Source organism: Nicotiana attenuata, unplaced genomic scaffold (genome assembly GCF_001879085.1).
Source record: "Nicotiana attenuata strain UT unplaced genomic scaffold, NIATTr2, whole genome shotgun sequence".
In the NCBI taxonomy this organism is placed as follows: Eukaryota; Viridiplantae; Streptophyta; class Magnoliopsida; order Solanales; family Solanaceae; genus Nicotiana; species Nicotiana attenuata.
Genome location: NW_017671456.1, coordinates 138,903 through 154,995, shown reverse-complemented (window position 1 = coordinate 154,995; position 16,093 = coordinate 138,903). Strand labels below are relative to the sequence as shown.

At 36.3% G+C, this 16,093-nt stretch overlaps 1 protein-coding gene and 1 long non-coding RNA gene across 2 annotated transcripts; one reads left to right on the top strand and one right to left on the bottom strand.

Moving 5' to 3' along the window:
* Positions 1 to 10,490: 10,490 nt before the first annotated feature.
* On the bottom strand, positions 10,491 to 11,823 carry LOC109208402 (nodulin-related protein 1-like). Its single transcript, XM_019371512.1, has 2 exons — positions 11,298 to 11,823; positions 10,491 to 10,817 (listed from the first exon to the last, which is right to left on the bottom strand). Exons 1-2 carry the CDS (start codon positions 11,737 to 11,739, stop codon positions 10,732 to 10,734), a joined length of 528 nt encoding a protein of 175 aa, XP_019227057.1. The 5' UTR covers positions 11,740 to 11,823; the 3' UTR covers positions 10,491 to 10,731.
* A 1,548-nt stretch (positions 11,824 to 13,371) lies between these two features.
* On the top strand, positions 13,372 to 14,837 carry LOC109208401. The gene is made up of 2 exons (XR_002065162.1): positions 13,372 to 13,606; positions 14,453 to 14,837. It is a non-coding gene; the product is annotated as an uncharacterized LOC109208401 (long non-coding RNA).
* The last annotated feature ends 1,256 nt before the right edge of the window (positions 14,838 to 16,093 follow it).

Sequence of the window (16,093 nt, the reverse complement as noted above, 5' to 3'; positions counted from 1 at the left end):
TTATATATATATATATATATATATATATATATATATATATATTTTGATAGACTTTGTATATTAGTGCCAAAAAAAGTTTTAAGTGGAGATGAGTAAAATATTTTCAGTATTCAAAGATTAGTAAAGTATCTCAGAAAATAAAATTTCACGAGTAATACCTTAACATAGAGGTGTTTGTCGATCGGTATGGATGATATTTAGACATTTCAGTTTGGTACTTTATGTATTCAATTATTAAATAATATATCAATACTTACATAATTAAATTCGGTATAGTTGAACTTTTTTCTTTCGGTCCGATTTATTCGGTACGATAATTTCGGTTAGTTCGACTTAAATATTAACTAATGCATAAAAGCTATAGCATATAACATTCTCATTACTTAAAGTACTTTAAAAAAATAAAAAAATAAAGGAAAACAAAAAAAAACCTTCTAAGCTCACGGAATAAATTTGATCTTTACGTGTTACTTTACTTAGAGTTAATTGCTAAACTGTGAGAATACAATAAGGACTACCAACTTTAATATGAATGCAAAAGAAAAATATTGTATAAATATATTATAATCAATAATATATATATTTCGGTATAGTATTTCAATATTATTCTTTAAAATATTAAATATCATGTTGAATTTAAACCAAATATGATAGTATTAAATATCAAAATATCGAGTACCAATACTAATTTTCGATTTTGATATACGATAAATCGGTATCTACTTATGCACAGTCCTACCTAGATAATACTACAGCAAAAAAAGATGGGTTAGAGAGAGATGCTCTTCCTTCTCTCTAAAAGATCCCCCATCAAACCCTCCAAAACTACCTAGTTTTTCTCCTCATCTTTCCTCATCTTTCCCTAATGAACACAAAAGAAAAAAACGACTTGACCCAAAAAGAATCGACCCTCAGTGCCTTAACAGGAGAGATGACCACCCAAGCCTTAACAAAGGAGCAAGAAAACTTCATGGTAACGCCAGGCTCATCCCTCACCTCCTCCCCTCCAATGGACATGGAAAAAAGTAGAGATCAATCCCCCGACGAACTAGCAACAGGAGCAAATGACACTAGAAACCCTACAAAGAGGGTATCCTTCTTGTATACCTTGATTTCTAGCACTAACGCTAACATTGACCCAGAGGGTAGCCAAGTAACAGTACAACAAAACATGGACTCCTATGAACCGGAAGATGAAAGTGATAACTACCCTAACCTAGAGTTCTTCATTCCCATCACCTCGTCGGATAAGGAGCGTATATACAAAAACTCGACCAACGCACTCATTATTAAAATGTTTGGCAGAAGAGTTGGCTACCAATTCCTCCAAAAAAAAATACATGCAATATGGAGACCAACTGAAACCCTATCTCTAGTGGACCTAGGGTGCGACTATTACATGATAAAATTTTCTAAGGAAGAGAATTATAATAAGGCTCTTCATGAAGGACCATGGTTCGTAGGGAATCAATTCCTCACAGTAAGGAAATGGGAGCCCAGATTTGTAGCCTCCAAAGCTGCGCTAACATACTCAGCTATATGGGCAAGACTCCCGGAATTACCCACTGAGTTCTATGACTACGACATACTCCAAAAAATTGGAGAAAAGTTAGGAAAACTAATACGTATTGATGCATGCACCAAATCCGCGCTAAGAGGTAAGTATGCTCGACTATGCGTATTAGTGCCCATAGAAAAACCACTCAAAACCTACATTGTGATCGGCAAACATATACAAAGAATCACCTATGAGGGCTTCAATCTCCTATGCACAAACTGTGGCAGACTTGGGCACAACCTAAGTAGTTGCCCATACCAAAATCCTAAGATGGATGAACAAGAAGGTACAAATTCCCCGAAGAACCTACCCAAGCCAAACACGGTGGAAGCTATTACACAAAAGATCGACCAATGGACAATTGTATCCCACCAAAGGAAAAACAAAATATATCAAAACAATCCCCATAATCCAAACCCTAGTAAAGACCTAGAGAACTCTAAACGAATGACCACCAAAACGCCTAGCCAATGTCCACAACTTTGGCAAAGAGCAGACGTAGCTTCTTCCCAGAAGCAACCGCTGAATAAAAAGGAAAGCCAATACCTACTGGATAATACTCAACCTCTAGTTGGTAATACTGGACTTTCCCACATTCCTCCGTAAACTACAGCCAACAAAAGGACAACTCCCTACCCAATGACCTAGGACATCAACATCATCAAGATAAAACAATCCTAAGCCTTTCCACAAGGGACCATGCTGTAACCAACCCAGAAGTGCGGCCCTCCCCCATTAATTCGACCTTTAACTCACATATATCCTTGGGCATTAACTCCTCCAAACAAAAACCCAAGAAAGCCCTTCAGTAATAGAACCAACGGATGAAAATCTCAAGGAACAATACATGGACATAGATCCTACTATACCTACAAATAACCAATACTCCTCATTAATGCAAAACATTAGTAGCCCACAAATTAGGGCCACCAATCTACCCCTGCAAGCCAACAGTCCTATACAAAACAACCATAGTACAAATCAACATCACCCCTTGTCAACCCCAAGACAAAATCCCATTAATGAACAAGACATCTTGATTCCTAGGATAGACAAAACCTTTTCAACACCTAATGACCCTATTAACAAGGCAACGGATACAAATAGGCATACATATACTAGTAATGAATCCCTTACTCTACAAGACACAGCTCAAAGAAAAAATAAACCACAAGATGCCAAGGCTACCATCCAACAATTACAACAGGAGGTTTCCAAGGGTACGAAGGAATGTTTGGACAAGGCCTCAGCTCATGAACCAGCCCCAAACCCCTCTGATCTTCACCACAAGGCCCATCCAACCAGACCATGCTCCCCAATCTTGGCTGGAATGGGGTGTAATGGGCCATGTTTTGAACATAAGCCTACAACTAGAGGGGAGAGATCTAATAGTCCAAATAGGGGATCCAACCTACCTAGCCTAGATTGTAGCGGAAGGAATGCAGCTGGGCCTAAACAATGCAATGATTCGACCATGGATGAACTCCCACCAACTTCACCCTATGCCACTGAATCTAGGACCACACCTATCCCCATGGAGCTCCCATGCATGGTCCCAGCACCCCACGTACAGCATATCCAACCCCAACTTACCACTCTACCCGTCTCATGCAAGCCCTCCAACCCTAACTCCAACTTTTCAATCTTCCCTAGCTCAGCTAACCCCACATCAATCCGGACAGAATCCAAACCCCAGCAGCAGCACTCCCTTAACCCAAGTGCCCAGAATAGTCCCTCCTCCACCCCTACAGAACTCGAGCCAAGCACAGATGGCTCCTCCAACCCTACAAAACTCGAGCCAGGCTCAGATGGAAGAGGAGGAAGAAGAGGAAGAAATTCCAACAGAAAGAATAGTGGAGCACGGGGTGTTACGATACCCAAAAACAATGGCATTCCAAGCAAGAAAAGAAAAAAGGTACATCTTAAGTTACCCAGTGGATTTGAGGAAGTGCTCCATCTCCATCAGGAAAATGAATCCCCCAGGTTTGTACCAGCATGCAGTGGTGTTAGTCCCGACAATGTTCACTCACAACTGGACACAACGGGAAAGCACGAGGAACAGCCACAACCCTACCAGTAGCCATGAAAGGGGAGCTTCAAACATAAACATAAGCATGAATATGATCATTTGGAACTGTCGAGGCGCAAGTAGCGCAGAATTTAGACGAGCTTTTAGAGCTATGCTGGACTATCATAGACCTAGCATAGTGGCCTTGCTAGAAACAAAAATGGAAGACCATCATGTTTTGGTACAAGATTTCGGATACTCAAGCCTTATCCAAATGCCTGCTAATGGAAACTCCGGGGGCATTGTGCTTATGTGGAACAATGGAGACACAATGGTCGACCAAATTGGAGGAACGGATCAAGAGATACACGCCATGGTAAAGGTATGGAATTCAACAAAAAGTTGGTTATGTTCTATTATTTATGCTAGTAACCTCTTGGAAGAAAAATTAATTCTATGGCAAAATCTCAAAATAGTAGCTAATAACTATAAAGGACCGTGGCTAGTCGTGGGAGACTTCAATGAAGTCACTCGTGCCTTAGAAAAATTTGGAGGTTTACCCGTAAATTATAATCGAGTCTCACACTTCCTAGATTGCATGAACCAATGTGGCCTTGTGGACTTAGAGGTCGTTTGGTAGCTGGTTAGAAGAAAGGTTATTCATGTATAAGGGGTAACATAACTTATACCATGTTTGGTAGGCAATAGTTATTTTGTATAAAATTCTGCATAATTAATACCATGTTTGGTTGACATTTTTCAATTATGCATAAATAATACATGTATAAGTTATGAATCAAACTGTGTATTATTTTATGCGGGGTAGAAGATGGAATAACTAATACATGTATTAGTAATACATGGATAAAATACTGAAATGACAAATTTACCCCTATCACTTTACACATAAGGCTTCCTTATTTCTCCGCCAACCCGTCAACAGGTTTCACTTGCTTTCACTTGCCAACTATATACCTTGTCTTCTCTCATTTTTAAAGAACAAACTAGCAAAAGCAAACTAGAGAAGCCACTAGAAAATGGAAATACCAAAACTAAGAAGTGAAAATCAAATATGTCTAAACTTCACATAGTTCAGTAGTATGACGAAGAAGTGAAAGTAACAGCCAAAGTTCCTAACTAAATTGTTTCCTACATAAATGGAAAGAGAGAAAAAACAATGCAAAAGAAGGCCAGGGGTATAGTTGTAAACAAGCATTTTACTTTAAAATTTATATAATGTATATCAATTTCTAATACAACAAACCAAACATTCAAAAAAAATAATCTCTGCATAACTAATACCTGCATAACTAATCCCTGCATTACTTATCCCTGCATAACTAATCCCTGCATAACTAATACATGTATAACTAATACCTGCATAACTCTAACCGGCAACCAAACGACCCCTTAGGGTTTAAGGGCCCAAAGTTTACCTGGACAAACAAAAGAAAGAATTGTAAAAATATAATTATGGAACGACTTGATAGATGCATTGCAAACATGGAATGGTTAGAACTATTTCAAGAAGCTAGTGTCAAGCATCTAACTAGAACCCACTCAGACCATTGTCCAATAAAATTAGACCTATTCAAAAGCTTCCCTACTAATACCAATATCTTTAGAATAGAATCTATGTGGTTATCTCACCCCACCTTTAGAGCCTTGGTCGATAACTCATAGTCTGACCAACCAAATATAACTAAAGCCATAGACAACTTCTGTTCCAAGGCAATTGAATGGAACAAAAATACTTTTGGTAACATTTTTAAACGGAAGAGAAAATTACTAGCTAGATTAAAAGGTATCCAGAACTCCCTAAATTATCCCCACAGCCAATTTCTCATAAACTTGGAAAATGAACTCCTACATGAGTATAATTTGTACTCATGCAAGAGGAGGACTTCTGGAAGCTCAAATCCAGGGTTCAGTGGATCCAGGATGGAGACGCCAACACAAAATTCTTCCACATTACCACAATGCAAAGAAGAAGGAAAAATAGAATTATCTGTCTAAAAGATGAAGCAGGGAATTGGCTCCAAAATCAAAAGCCCATCAAAGACCTAATTATTAACTACTACCAAAACCTCTATACTACGGGTCACAATCAATCACCGCTCAATAATATATACCTATCCTACAATTCAAAAATTAGTGACCAAGATCATTCATACCTAAGCAGTATTCCCTCTATAGAAGAAATAAAAAGGGCATTAGACTCCTTTAAACCCTACAAAGATCCGGGGCCGGATGGGCTTCATCCTTTCTTTTACCAGAAATACTGGAAGGAGACAAGCAATCATCTCATTAACTTTTGCCAAGTATCATTCCAATCCAAAAGAATGCTTAAGAGCATGAATAACACCTTAGTCTGTCTAATAGCCAAATGTCAAAATGCTAAAACAATCAGGCAGTTTAGGCCTATAAGCCTATGCAACACGGCTTATAAGGTCGTCACTAAGATAATTTCTAACCGCATTAAAGCCTTCCTGCCGAATCTCATTCATCCTACACAAACTAGCTTATTAAGGGCAGAAGGGCTGCTGACAATGCTCTAGTCATAAATGAGGTACTAGACCACTTCAGGAAAACTAAAGGAGAAAAATCTAAAATGATAATTAAAATCGACCTAGAAAAAGCCTTTGACAAAATTGAATGGTCTTTTGTCAAATTTTCCCTCAACTCTCTTAACTTCCCTCCTGACCTCGTCGATCTTATAATGTCTTGCATCTCTACCACCACCACGGTTATTCTTATCAATGGATCAAGAACAGAATTATTTGAACCATCAAGGGGTATTAGACAGGGGGACCCCCAATAGCCGGGACATTGAGGAATATCCAGAAAGGCATTTCGGGAATCGGCCTGATTCTCCCCGTATATATTTGTCATATGTATGGAAATGCTCTCTAGGTTAATTGACCATGAAATAGATTGCTGTAGATGGACTCCCATCAAAATAGCTCCCAAAAGCCCGGAGTTGTCCCATCTGTTTTGCAGACGATCTTATCCTCCTAGTTGAAGCCAACCAAAAAAGCTATAACTCAATTATAGACACTATTATCAAATTTTGCGATGCTTCGGGGCAATATATCAATTTTGGGAAATCAAAAATTGTGTTCTCCAGGATTACCCCTACGGATTATAAAGATCATATGAGCAACTGCTTCTCAATGAGATATACTAATAACTTTGGTAAGTACCTAGGCTTTCCTATGCCCAATGCCAATCCTACCAAAAAAGATTTCCAATTCATCTTAAACAGGATGAATACTAGACTAAAAGGTTGGAAAACTAAGTTCCTTAATATGGCCGGTAGGTCAACCCTCATAAAAGCAACCCTAGCCGCAATCCCGAACCACGTCATACAGATATATGATCTCCCCAAAATAACCCTCAACAAGATAGAATCTATCCAAAGAAACTTCCTATGGGGTAGCACGGAGGAAAAAAAGAAATGCCACCTTGTTAAATGGAGCATAGTCACAATGCCTAAAAAGCAAGGGGGCTTAGGTATTCCCAACACCCATTGGAAAAATTCCTCTTTCAATGCAACATTAGCTTGGAGATATAGAAAAGAGAAAGAGGCCCTATGGGTCAAAACTATATCTAGTAAATATAACCATAGGAAAAGCAAGAATATAGGCTCTCATACTTGGAAGGTCATTAGGAAGGGTTCTGTAATTTGCAATGCCAACACCAAATGGCTGGTAGGAGATGGGACATCCATTAACCTATGGCACGATAAATGGATAAATCAATTAGGAGCACTTAGAGACTACATCCAGGGTCCCATCCCAGCTAGAGAGTTAGACCTAAATCTCTCCTGCGTTATTAAAAATGGAATATTCGACCTTAGAGACTTGTCTTTCGAATTATCCCCCGATATAGTCTCCAAGATAAATTGCACTTACATAAAACAAACTAGGCCCACTACTGACTCATACACTTGGGACTCAAAGGGTCACAACTGTTTCTCCGTTAAGGCTGCCTACGAAGCAATCTCAGACTTTACTTGCAATGAAAAAGACTACTCTTGGCTCTGGAAAATCAACTCCCTAAACAAATTGAAATATTTTCTTTGGACAATCATTTGGGACAGGTTACCCACAAAGCATATGCTGACCGAAAGAGGGATTTGTCACGACGACACTTGTAACATTTGCAATAAGAAAACTGAGAACATAGAACATATCTTCTTCCGATGCAACTACTCTAGATCCATCTGGGAACAAATAAGTATTAACCATCCTTTCTCTCAGAACTCTTTAGGAAAAGATATCTTGTACAATTGGTTTAATAAATAACTCATGTCAAGGAAATCCTTCAACAATCACCTACGCTGGTCAGTTTTCCTCCCGTGGCATATCTGGAACTTCAGGAATGGGATCCTCTTCCAAGGAACTAAATCCCCTATTACCATAAGCCAACCCATTAGCAAAGCCATGGAATACCTTTACATGGCAAAAAATCTTAGCTTAAAAATACCCAAGAAAACTATCCTTGTAAAATGGGAGCCTCCCAATCCCAGCTTTTATAAACTAAATATTGATGGCGCATGTGTAAGAAACCCAGGAGTGGAAGGAATAGGAGGAGTGTTTAGGGATGATAGGGGTCAATGGATCTTAGGTTTCAATATAAGATTCGACCATGCTACTAACATATATATGGAAATCCTGGCCCTACTCCATGGAGTCAAGCTAGCACTAACAGAAAAGCTATTCCCATTAGTAATAGAGACGGACTGTTTGGAACTAATAAATCTCCTAAAATCTAATAACTGTCTCTACCAAAACTTGATTGATGATTGCAGGTACCTATTGCGGAAGGCGAATGATCCACAACTGAAGCATGTTTTTAGAGAGGCTAATGGAGTAGCGGACCTATTAGCTAAAAATGGTTGTAGCTTGAACACTTTTTGTATTTTGCAAACTTATGCTATTCCGCCTGTTTTTGTTGTTCATGTACTTAAAAGAGACAGTCTAAGTACAATGTTACTTAGGCTGAGCTCTAGTTGTAATAATTCTTAGCTTGTTGTTGTTTGAATAAATCATTTATTACCACAAAAAAAAAAAAAAAGTCCTACCTAGGCGTGTATGAAAACAGACGATGGATAAGGAAAATGAATCTTGTAATTAAATTGAAAGGCTAATATAGAAAGAACGTGTTTAGGTTTGCTGCCTAACACCTTTCATAAATCATCCGACAGCAATAATGCGCCTAAAGTTTACTCGTGGTAGGTAGTGGTCATGGTTGGATTCGAGTAGGTTTTTGGTTTTTCCAAAATTAATTTTTTAATCGATTCGAATTTTGTCGGTTTTTCGATTATTTATCAGATTTTTTCTTAAATATAAGACATACACCACCAAACGTACATTTCGGCGACTATAATTTCAACTTAACACTATCAAATCAATTGCTCTTTGAGAAATCTATTATTTAATAAGATATATTGATGATAATTGAATCAAATAGTGATGAATAATTTAAGTATTCAATTAATAATCGATTATTTTTAACAGGAAATAAATTCTTGTACTTAGCAAAACAAAACTACCAATCAAACTAGAATATAAAGCAAAGAATTAGATTATTATAATAACAAAGAATTAGACTAAAAATACAAATGACAAATATATACCATAAAATTTTAAAAACTTTATATGAAAATATACATATATATATATATATATATATAGATGTAATAATAAATTTAAATAGCTACTTTTATAATCGGTTTGGTTTGGTTTTTTCTGTTATTTTTTTATTAAAATCAAAACCAAACCAAATTTGATCGATTTTTAAAAATAAAAAATCAAACCTAAAAAGTATCTATTTTTTTGGTCGATTTGGTTTGATTTTCAGTTTGGTTCGATTTTTCGATTTTTTATGAACATCCCTAGTGGCAGGACCTTATAATAGTGAAGCCCCAAAATATCATGATTCATGCCTTGTTATTCAGATAATATATGTACTGTGTAGAATAGAATACGAACAAATAAGGGAATTTTTGTTGTTGGAATATATACTGTTAACTATGGATTTAATTTGGAATAATATTTATTATAGAAAAATTATTTATTCAATTTTAATAAAGTTATAAATAGATCATATATATATTCGTCTGTGCCCTTTGCTTATATAGTAGATGATTTAATGTATAGAATTTAACTTATACACGGACGATTAAATCATCGATTCTTATAAGTATAAAAATTATGTTCACAATCTAAGATGAAATTGGACAAACCATCAGAATGATTGTAACACAAGATTAAATATAATTTATCTTGATTATTGAAATCAATAAAATTAACGTATTTTTATTTATTTACATTATGTAGTTAATAAATATATATCACAATTATAATGCGTATATGAAAATATATACTACAACTTTATTTTTCTTTTTTGTGTATAGCAAAGATTTATTTTCCTTCTTTATATATTTTTATGAAATTATAAATATAGTTATCCATAATTTATGGTTATCTCTATATGCAAGTGTATTTCATAAAAGCTATTTTATTGTTTGTATATCAAGTATATAACACATATCAAGTGATATGCATACAAAAATATATAGTACAACTTTATATTCCTTATTTTAGTATTGTATATCAAAAATAAAAGGAAGACAAATATAAGGATCACACTATGTAAGCGTTTGGACATAAAAATTGGAATTGTTTTAAAAGAAAAATATTTAGAATTAAGTTGAAAATGGTAAAAATTTAAAATTATATTTGGACATATATCTCACTTAGAAAAATTTGCAGTTTATGAGTGGAGAAAAATATTTCTGAAAATTTTAAAAAATTGATTCTTTTAAAAACTTATTTTTCGAATTTTTTTAAAATTCCATGGACAAACACAATTTTGAAAAAAAAGAAAAAGTTGAAAAAAAAATGGACAAACGGGGCCTACACCATATACACCAATAACATTATAAAAGATCACACTTTATCCATACAACACAAATACCATTACACCCTAAAAATCATACTGGAAAAAGCATACATACAAATTACATATGCCAAGTAAAAACAGCTCCGGCGACAGAGAAATTCGCCGCCGGTAATGAACACAGAACAGTGGCAAAGAAAATGAAAGAAAAGAAACTTGGAATATAACAGCCATTATTAAAAAAATCTGATTAAACTAATCACTTCTTGCCTAAGAAGTCACCAGCCATCTTAAGATAATCTGATCCTGATCCACCTTCAGATGCTTTCGCCGATTCACCATCTCCTGGTTTCAAGCAATATTAAAAGTTATGTAGTATGCTTAAAATTATTTTCAAAGTCTTTCATTGCTTTTTTAATCTTAAACTATATGACCATTGAAACAGATAGTAATCCCTCTATTCTAATTTATAATATAAACGTACTCTTTCCTTTTAAATTGGTAAAAAAAAAAAAAAAACACTTCTTATATTTAGAACTCTCTTCGCCCTAATTTATGCGACATTATTCGAATCTTCAGGGACAAATAAATTATTCTTTGCTCGTCATTTTTTTATGTCTTAAATATTTTAAATTATTAAATATTTTTACGTAATTTTATAATATATGAAAACTTAAAAATCTTAAGTCCCACCAAAGGAGTAATAATTTAACTTTAAAATACTTAAATCTATATATGAATTATTTAGTTAGTTTCAAAATATTTAGTCAAACGCTTAAAAGCATAAAGTGTGACTGAGAAAGTACTAATTAACATTATCTTCACCTGCTGGTGCGGGTGCCGGTGCCGGTGCCTTTGTTTCTTCAGTATCTTCTGCAGTCGGTGCCGGTGCCGGTGCCTTTGTTTCTTCAGTAGCTGGTACGGCTGCAGGAGGCTTTGCAGCGGCAGCATCGGTGGTGGTGGAGGGGTTAGCAGAACCGTACTGGTGGAGATAAGTTTCAGCTTTTTCAACATACTGTCCAACTCCTTGAGTTTCATCTAACTTTCCATATTTCTGTGCAGCGTCAAGAACATCAGCAGCAGCTTCAGCCACCTTTTTGTTATCGATTTTGCCGGAATCTTTGTTGTATTGGCTTTGAGCTGCTTCTGCTAACACTTTTGCACTGGAAAAAAGGTCAGTAGTTGAAGCTTCCTCGCCGGCGGTTTTCTTAGGCTCGTCGGCTGATTGGCCGCCGGCGCTCTTAGTCAAAGATGAGAGGAAATTCATGATATTTTCTTGTGAAAAGGAAGGAGAATAAGTAACTGTGTTTTATGTGTTGGAGATTGGTTTGAATAGTGAGGAGGTTGATAATATGGAGTTGATATATATAGAGGTAGCTTTTCGTTAAGTTTCATTATTGATACACCGACCAATAAATTGTGAGGTTTCCCAATTCGGTATGCTACTTCAAGAAAAGCAAAATGCATTTTCGTCCCTGAAATTTCGTTTATATTTCAGTTCAGTTCTTAAAACGGCTGCCCGGTGCACTAAGCTCTCGTTATGCACGATGTTCGGGGAAGGATCAGACCACTATGCCCTATTATATGCAGTCTTTCCTTGTATTCTACAAGAAGTTATTTTCACTGATTGAACCCGTGATCTTCTGGTCACATGACACCAACTTTACCAGCTCCACTTCCAAATCAGTTATTGAATGATTTCAAATTATATGAACCTTATTCCCAAACTAATAAGTAGTACTCTAAGGGTCGTTTGGTTGGAAAGAAGTAATCACAGGATTAATTATCTCGGGGTTATTTATTCTACCTTTTCATGGGGATAAAAAAGTTATTACGATCCCGGGATTAATTATATCGCAAATTTTTCTCAATTAAACATGAGATAAATTCTTCTTAAATTTAATTCTGAGATTAATTATTCCTTATCCCTCGTACCAAACGAGCTCTAAACCATTTACCTCGATCTGTAACCAAAGTCATAGTTCGGTCTAGTCTTAAAAAATGTAATTAACTTATTTCCTTTTCAAATTGATAATATATTAATTAGTGCATTTTTCAATGATGTTACTGTTTAGTTTAATATTTTTTAAAAGAATGAAGGCTTGAAATTTTTTAATGGTGTTTGGTTAGGTAACAAAAAATATTTCTGAAAAATTATATAATTTAGGCAAATGTTATGAAAGACGAAATGGGTAAGGAGGGAGAGGATAATAGGTCAGGGTCTAGAGGTCGAGGTGTCGGTGGCGAGGTTAGGGGTGGGGTGGGGGTGGGGATGGGATGGCGGGGGTGAGGGATGAGGGATGAGGGATATGTGTTTGTCCATGAAAATTTGTAAGCTTTTAAAAATTTTGAAAAAATGTAGTTTTTTGAAAACCAAAAAGTGACTTTGACCATTTTTTCAAAATTTTTAGAAAAACTTTTTTCCTCACTCACAAAACTGTAATATTTTTACAAGTGAAATATCCAAATATAATTTCAAATTTTAAGTACTGTTTTTAACTTAACTCCAAATATTACCTTTTTTTAAAAAAATACTATAATTCTTATGTCCAAACTCTACTAAAGTTCCTTGTTTGGAGACCAAAACAAAAGGAATGAAATAGAAATTCTATCAAAACTATAGGGACGAAAGTTGAAATTTAGTTAAAATGTTGGAGGATAGTGAGATTTTTTATTGGAAAGCTAAGGTGCTTCATGAACGTGTCTCATGGGGAACGCCCGGCCCCCACTCTTCTGGTGGGGCCCATAACGTGACTGATCAAAATCAATAAGAGGATATGATTAGGTGTCGGCCACACACATTATACGCGACTTTTCCTCAAATAATTCAATTGTTTTCAACTAACAAAGCGTCGAACAAAGGCTCTATGACTATAAGTAAGTCTTTTTGATTATTAATGTTTATTGAAAGCCATTTATTGTTCTCTCCACTCCACTTCAATACTTTTTTTTTTTTTGGTTTTCCATCGATATTCGGTACCCGCATTGGAACCAGATTATGTTCCGATTCGCGTCGCGTAAGGCCGCATTCGGGGGGAAGCGCTCCCTACCAAAGATTTTTCTATACCCAGAGCTCAAACTCGAGACCTCTGGTCAAGGGAGGAGCAGTCTCATCCACTGCACCATATCCTTCGGTCAGTTCAATACTTCAACTACTTCCAAATTACTTTTGCATCCAATTCCATACTGTGGATCACAACAGTGGGACCCCAGTTGAGGATAAATTTTTAAAATTTTTATCCAATATTTTATAATCGCATGGAGAACTCACTATTTTAAATTTGCTGACACATAAGATCCTATAAAGGGAAAGGGTTCTTTGTTTGGATGAATGAAGAAAAGTATTCTTAGCAGAAAATTGCTTATAAAATAATACCTTTTTTTGGGATTAAAAATAAAATTCTTGTGTGACGGCAATATAGTGCACGATTTAGTGGCGGTATTGCATAATACCGGTATTAAGTTAAACAAAAATTTATGTATCTTTTTATGCGGAATATAATGTGAAATAAGAAGACCTGTATTACTTTGATTTAAAGATAAAAATATTCTTAAAGTAAGTATTACTTACATAATTTCTTGTATTATTAGTGGCTTCATGATATCCATTCATCATTATTCACGTCATGAAATCCTTGCATTACAATTCTCGCTAATTAGTACGTGAACTAAATGATCCTTAATTTGGAAAGTCTTTAGAAAAAACAATTTAGTGACAAGTTGTGTGTTTACAACAACAATAACATATGCAGTTGCCAGTGTGATCCCACATAGTGGGGTCTTGGGAGAGGGCAGCGTGCGTACGCAGACCTTACCCTACATCGTGGAGATAGAGAAGTTATTTTCAATAGACCCTCGCTTGGCGAGAAATCGTGCGTTTAATTTTATATTTTTTTTTTATTTTTTGCCGAAAATGTTTTTGGAGAGTAATTGTGTTTGTTCTAATATTAAAGACATATCCTCTAATTATTCTTTTTTAGTTCTGTGTACGGTCAAATCAAGGATAATGTTACCCCGATTTCCGATAAAAAACGAAAGGGAAGCATGATTTGACATGACCTCGGATAAAGCTGAGGGGTTCCGCGTCTCAAAGCCCGGGGAGGACGAATGGTGCACCCGGGGCTGGAGACCGTAGAGCATCGGGTCCGAGAAGAGTGAAGGGCAGAGGCTAAGGAAAAACGGTTAGACACGATAAGCGGGGAGCCGTAATATCCGTCCCCAACCGGATGTTACGGCGCAAATCTCACCCGGTATCGACTGCATATCAACGTTTACTAGAAGGAGAAGATTTTTTACATTATTTAGACTTGTACTAGGATTGAACTCCCCTAATATATAAAGGGGAAAACCTTTTCATTTTAAAGACACTGTTGGCATGCATATCAAAGCAATAAAAGTTTATTTTTGTTATCTAGCTATTGTTCATAGTGTTCTTTAGCTGCCTACTTATTTGGTTGCAACCGAGCTCGTCTCTAGGGCTTAACCGAGGTCAATTTTCAGTGTTCATCTAAAAGCTAGGATAAATTGTTCATCACGTTTGGTTTGATCATTTTGTTTTATTTTACTTTAATTATTTTCTGTTCATAGGTCGATCATATTAAATTAAATCACGTATCTTTTAACCACGTACAAGTTTAATTGTTACACATGTTAAGGGTAAACAAGTTCAAGAAAAGTGCTTTGACATAATTCCAGAAAATTAAACAAAGTTTGTTCTTGCAAACCTATGATGACCCAACCCGTCGTCTCATGTATTATAGCCCTGTTTCCCCCATTTATTGTTCTTTCATGTTTTATTATCAGCAACGGGTGAGTTAGAGTTGAATTGAATTGGTTTGGATAGGAAATGAGACACTTAGTCTCTTTAAGGAAGGTTTGGTTTGGAAAAGTCAACCGAACGTTGACTTATTAGTTAGAAGGCTCGGATGTGAATTCCGGTGATTCGATTAGCTTCGGGAGGTGATTTGTGGCTTAGGAGTGCGATCGGAAGTGATTTTGAAGGTCCGGAGTAGGATTAGGCTTGAATTGGCAAAGTTGGCATTTTGGCGAATTCCGGTGGATGGGTGAGATTTTGATCCGAGGGTCGGAATGGAATTCCGAGAGTTGTAGTAGCTCCGTTAGGTGATTTTGGATATGTGTGCAAAATTTCAGGTCATTCGGAGGTGTTTTGGTCGGGTTTTTGATCGAATGCGTAATTCGGAAGTTTTTAAGAAACTTAGGCTTGAATTCGATGTGATTTGATGGTTTTAGCGTTGTTTGATGTATTTTGAGGATGAGAACAAGTTTGAATGAGGTTTTAGGATGTATTGGTGTTTTTGGTTGAGGTCCCGGGGGCCTCGGGGTGAATTCGGGTGGTTAAACGGAGAATTCGGAGTTTGTTGCAGGTTTGAAGTTGCTAGCGTATTGGTCGCAGAAGCGGTCCTTGAGGGACCAGGGCTTTCCGTAGAAGCGGACGAAGTTCCGCAAACGACTTGAAGGAAAATCGCAGATGCGGTGAGTAGGCCGCAGAAGCGGTGAAATTGTCGCAGAAGCGAAAACAACTGTTACAGAAGGGTTTAAAATATTAAATTTCATCCGCGAACAAGAGTTGGTTCCACCATTTTTAAGCGGTTTTGAGAGCT

Bases quoted from the DNA above. Each gene is read 5' to 3' on its own strand.
- LOC109208402 (XM_019371512.1), bottom strand. From the start codon at position 11,739: ATGAATTTCCTCTCATCTTTGACTAAGAGCGCCGGCGGCCAATCAGCC. The intron at 10,818-11,297 runs GTGAAGATAATG...GCTTGAAACCAG, and splicing joins ACCGGCACCCGCACCAGCAG to GAGATGGTGAATCGGCGAAA.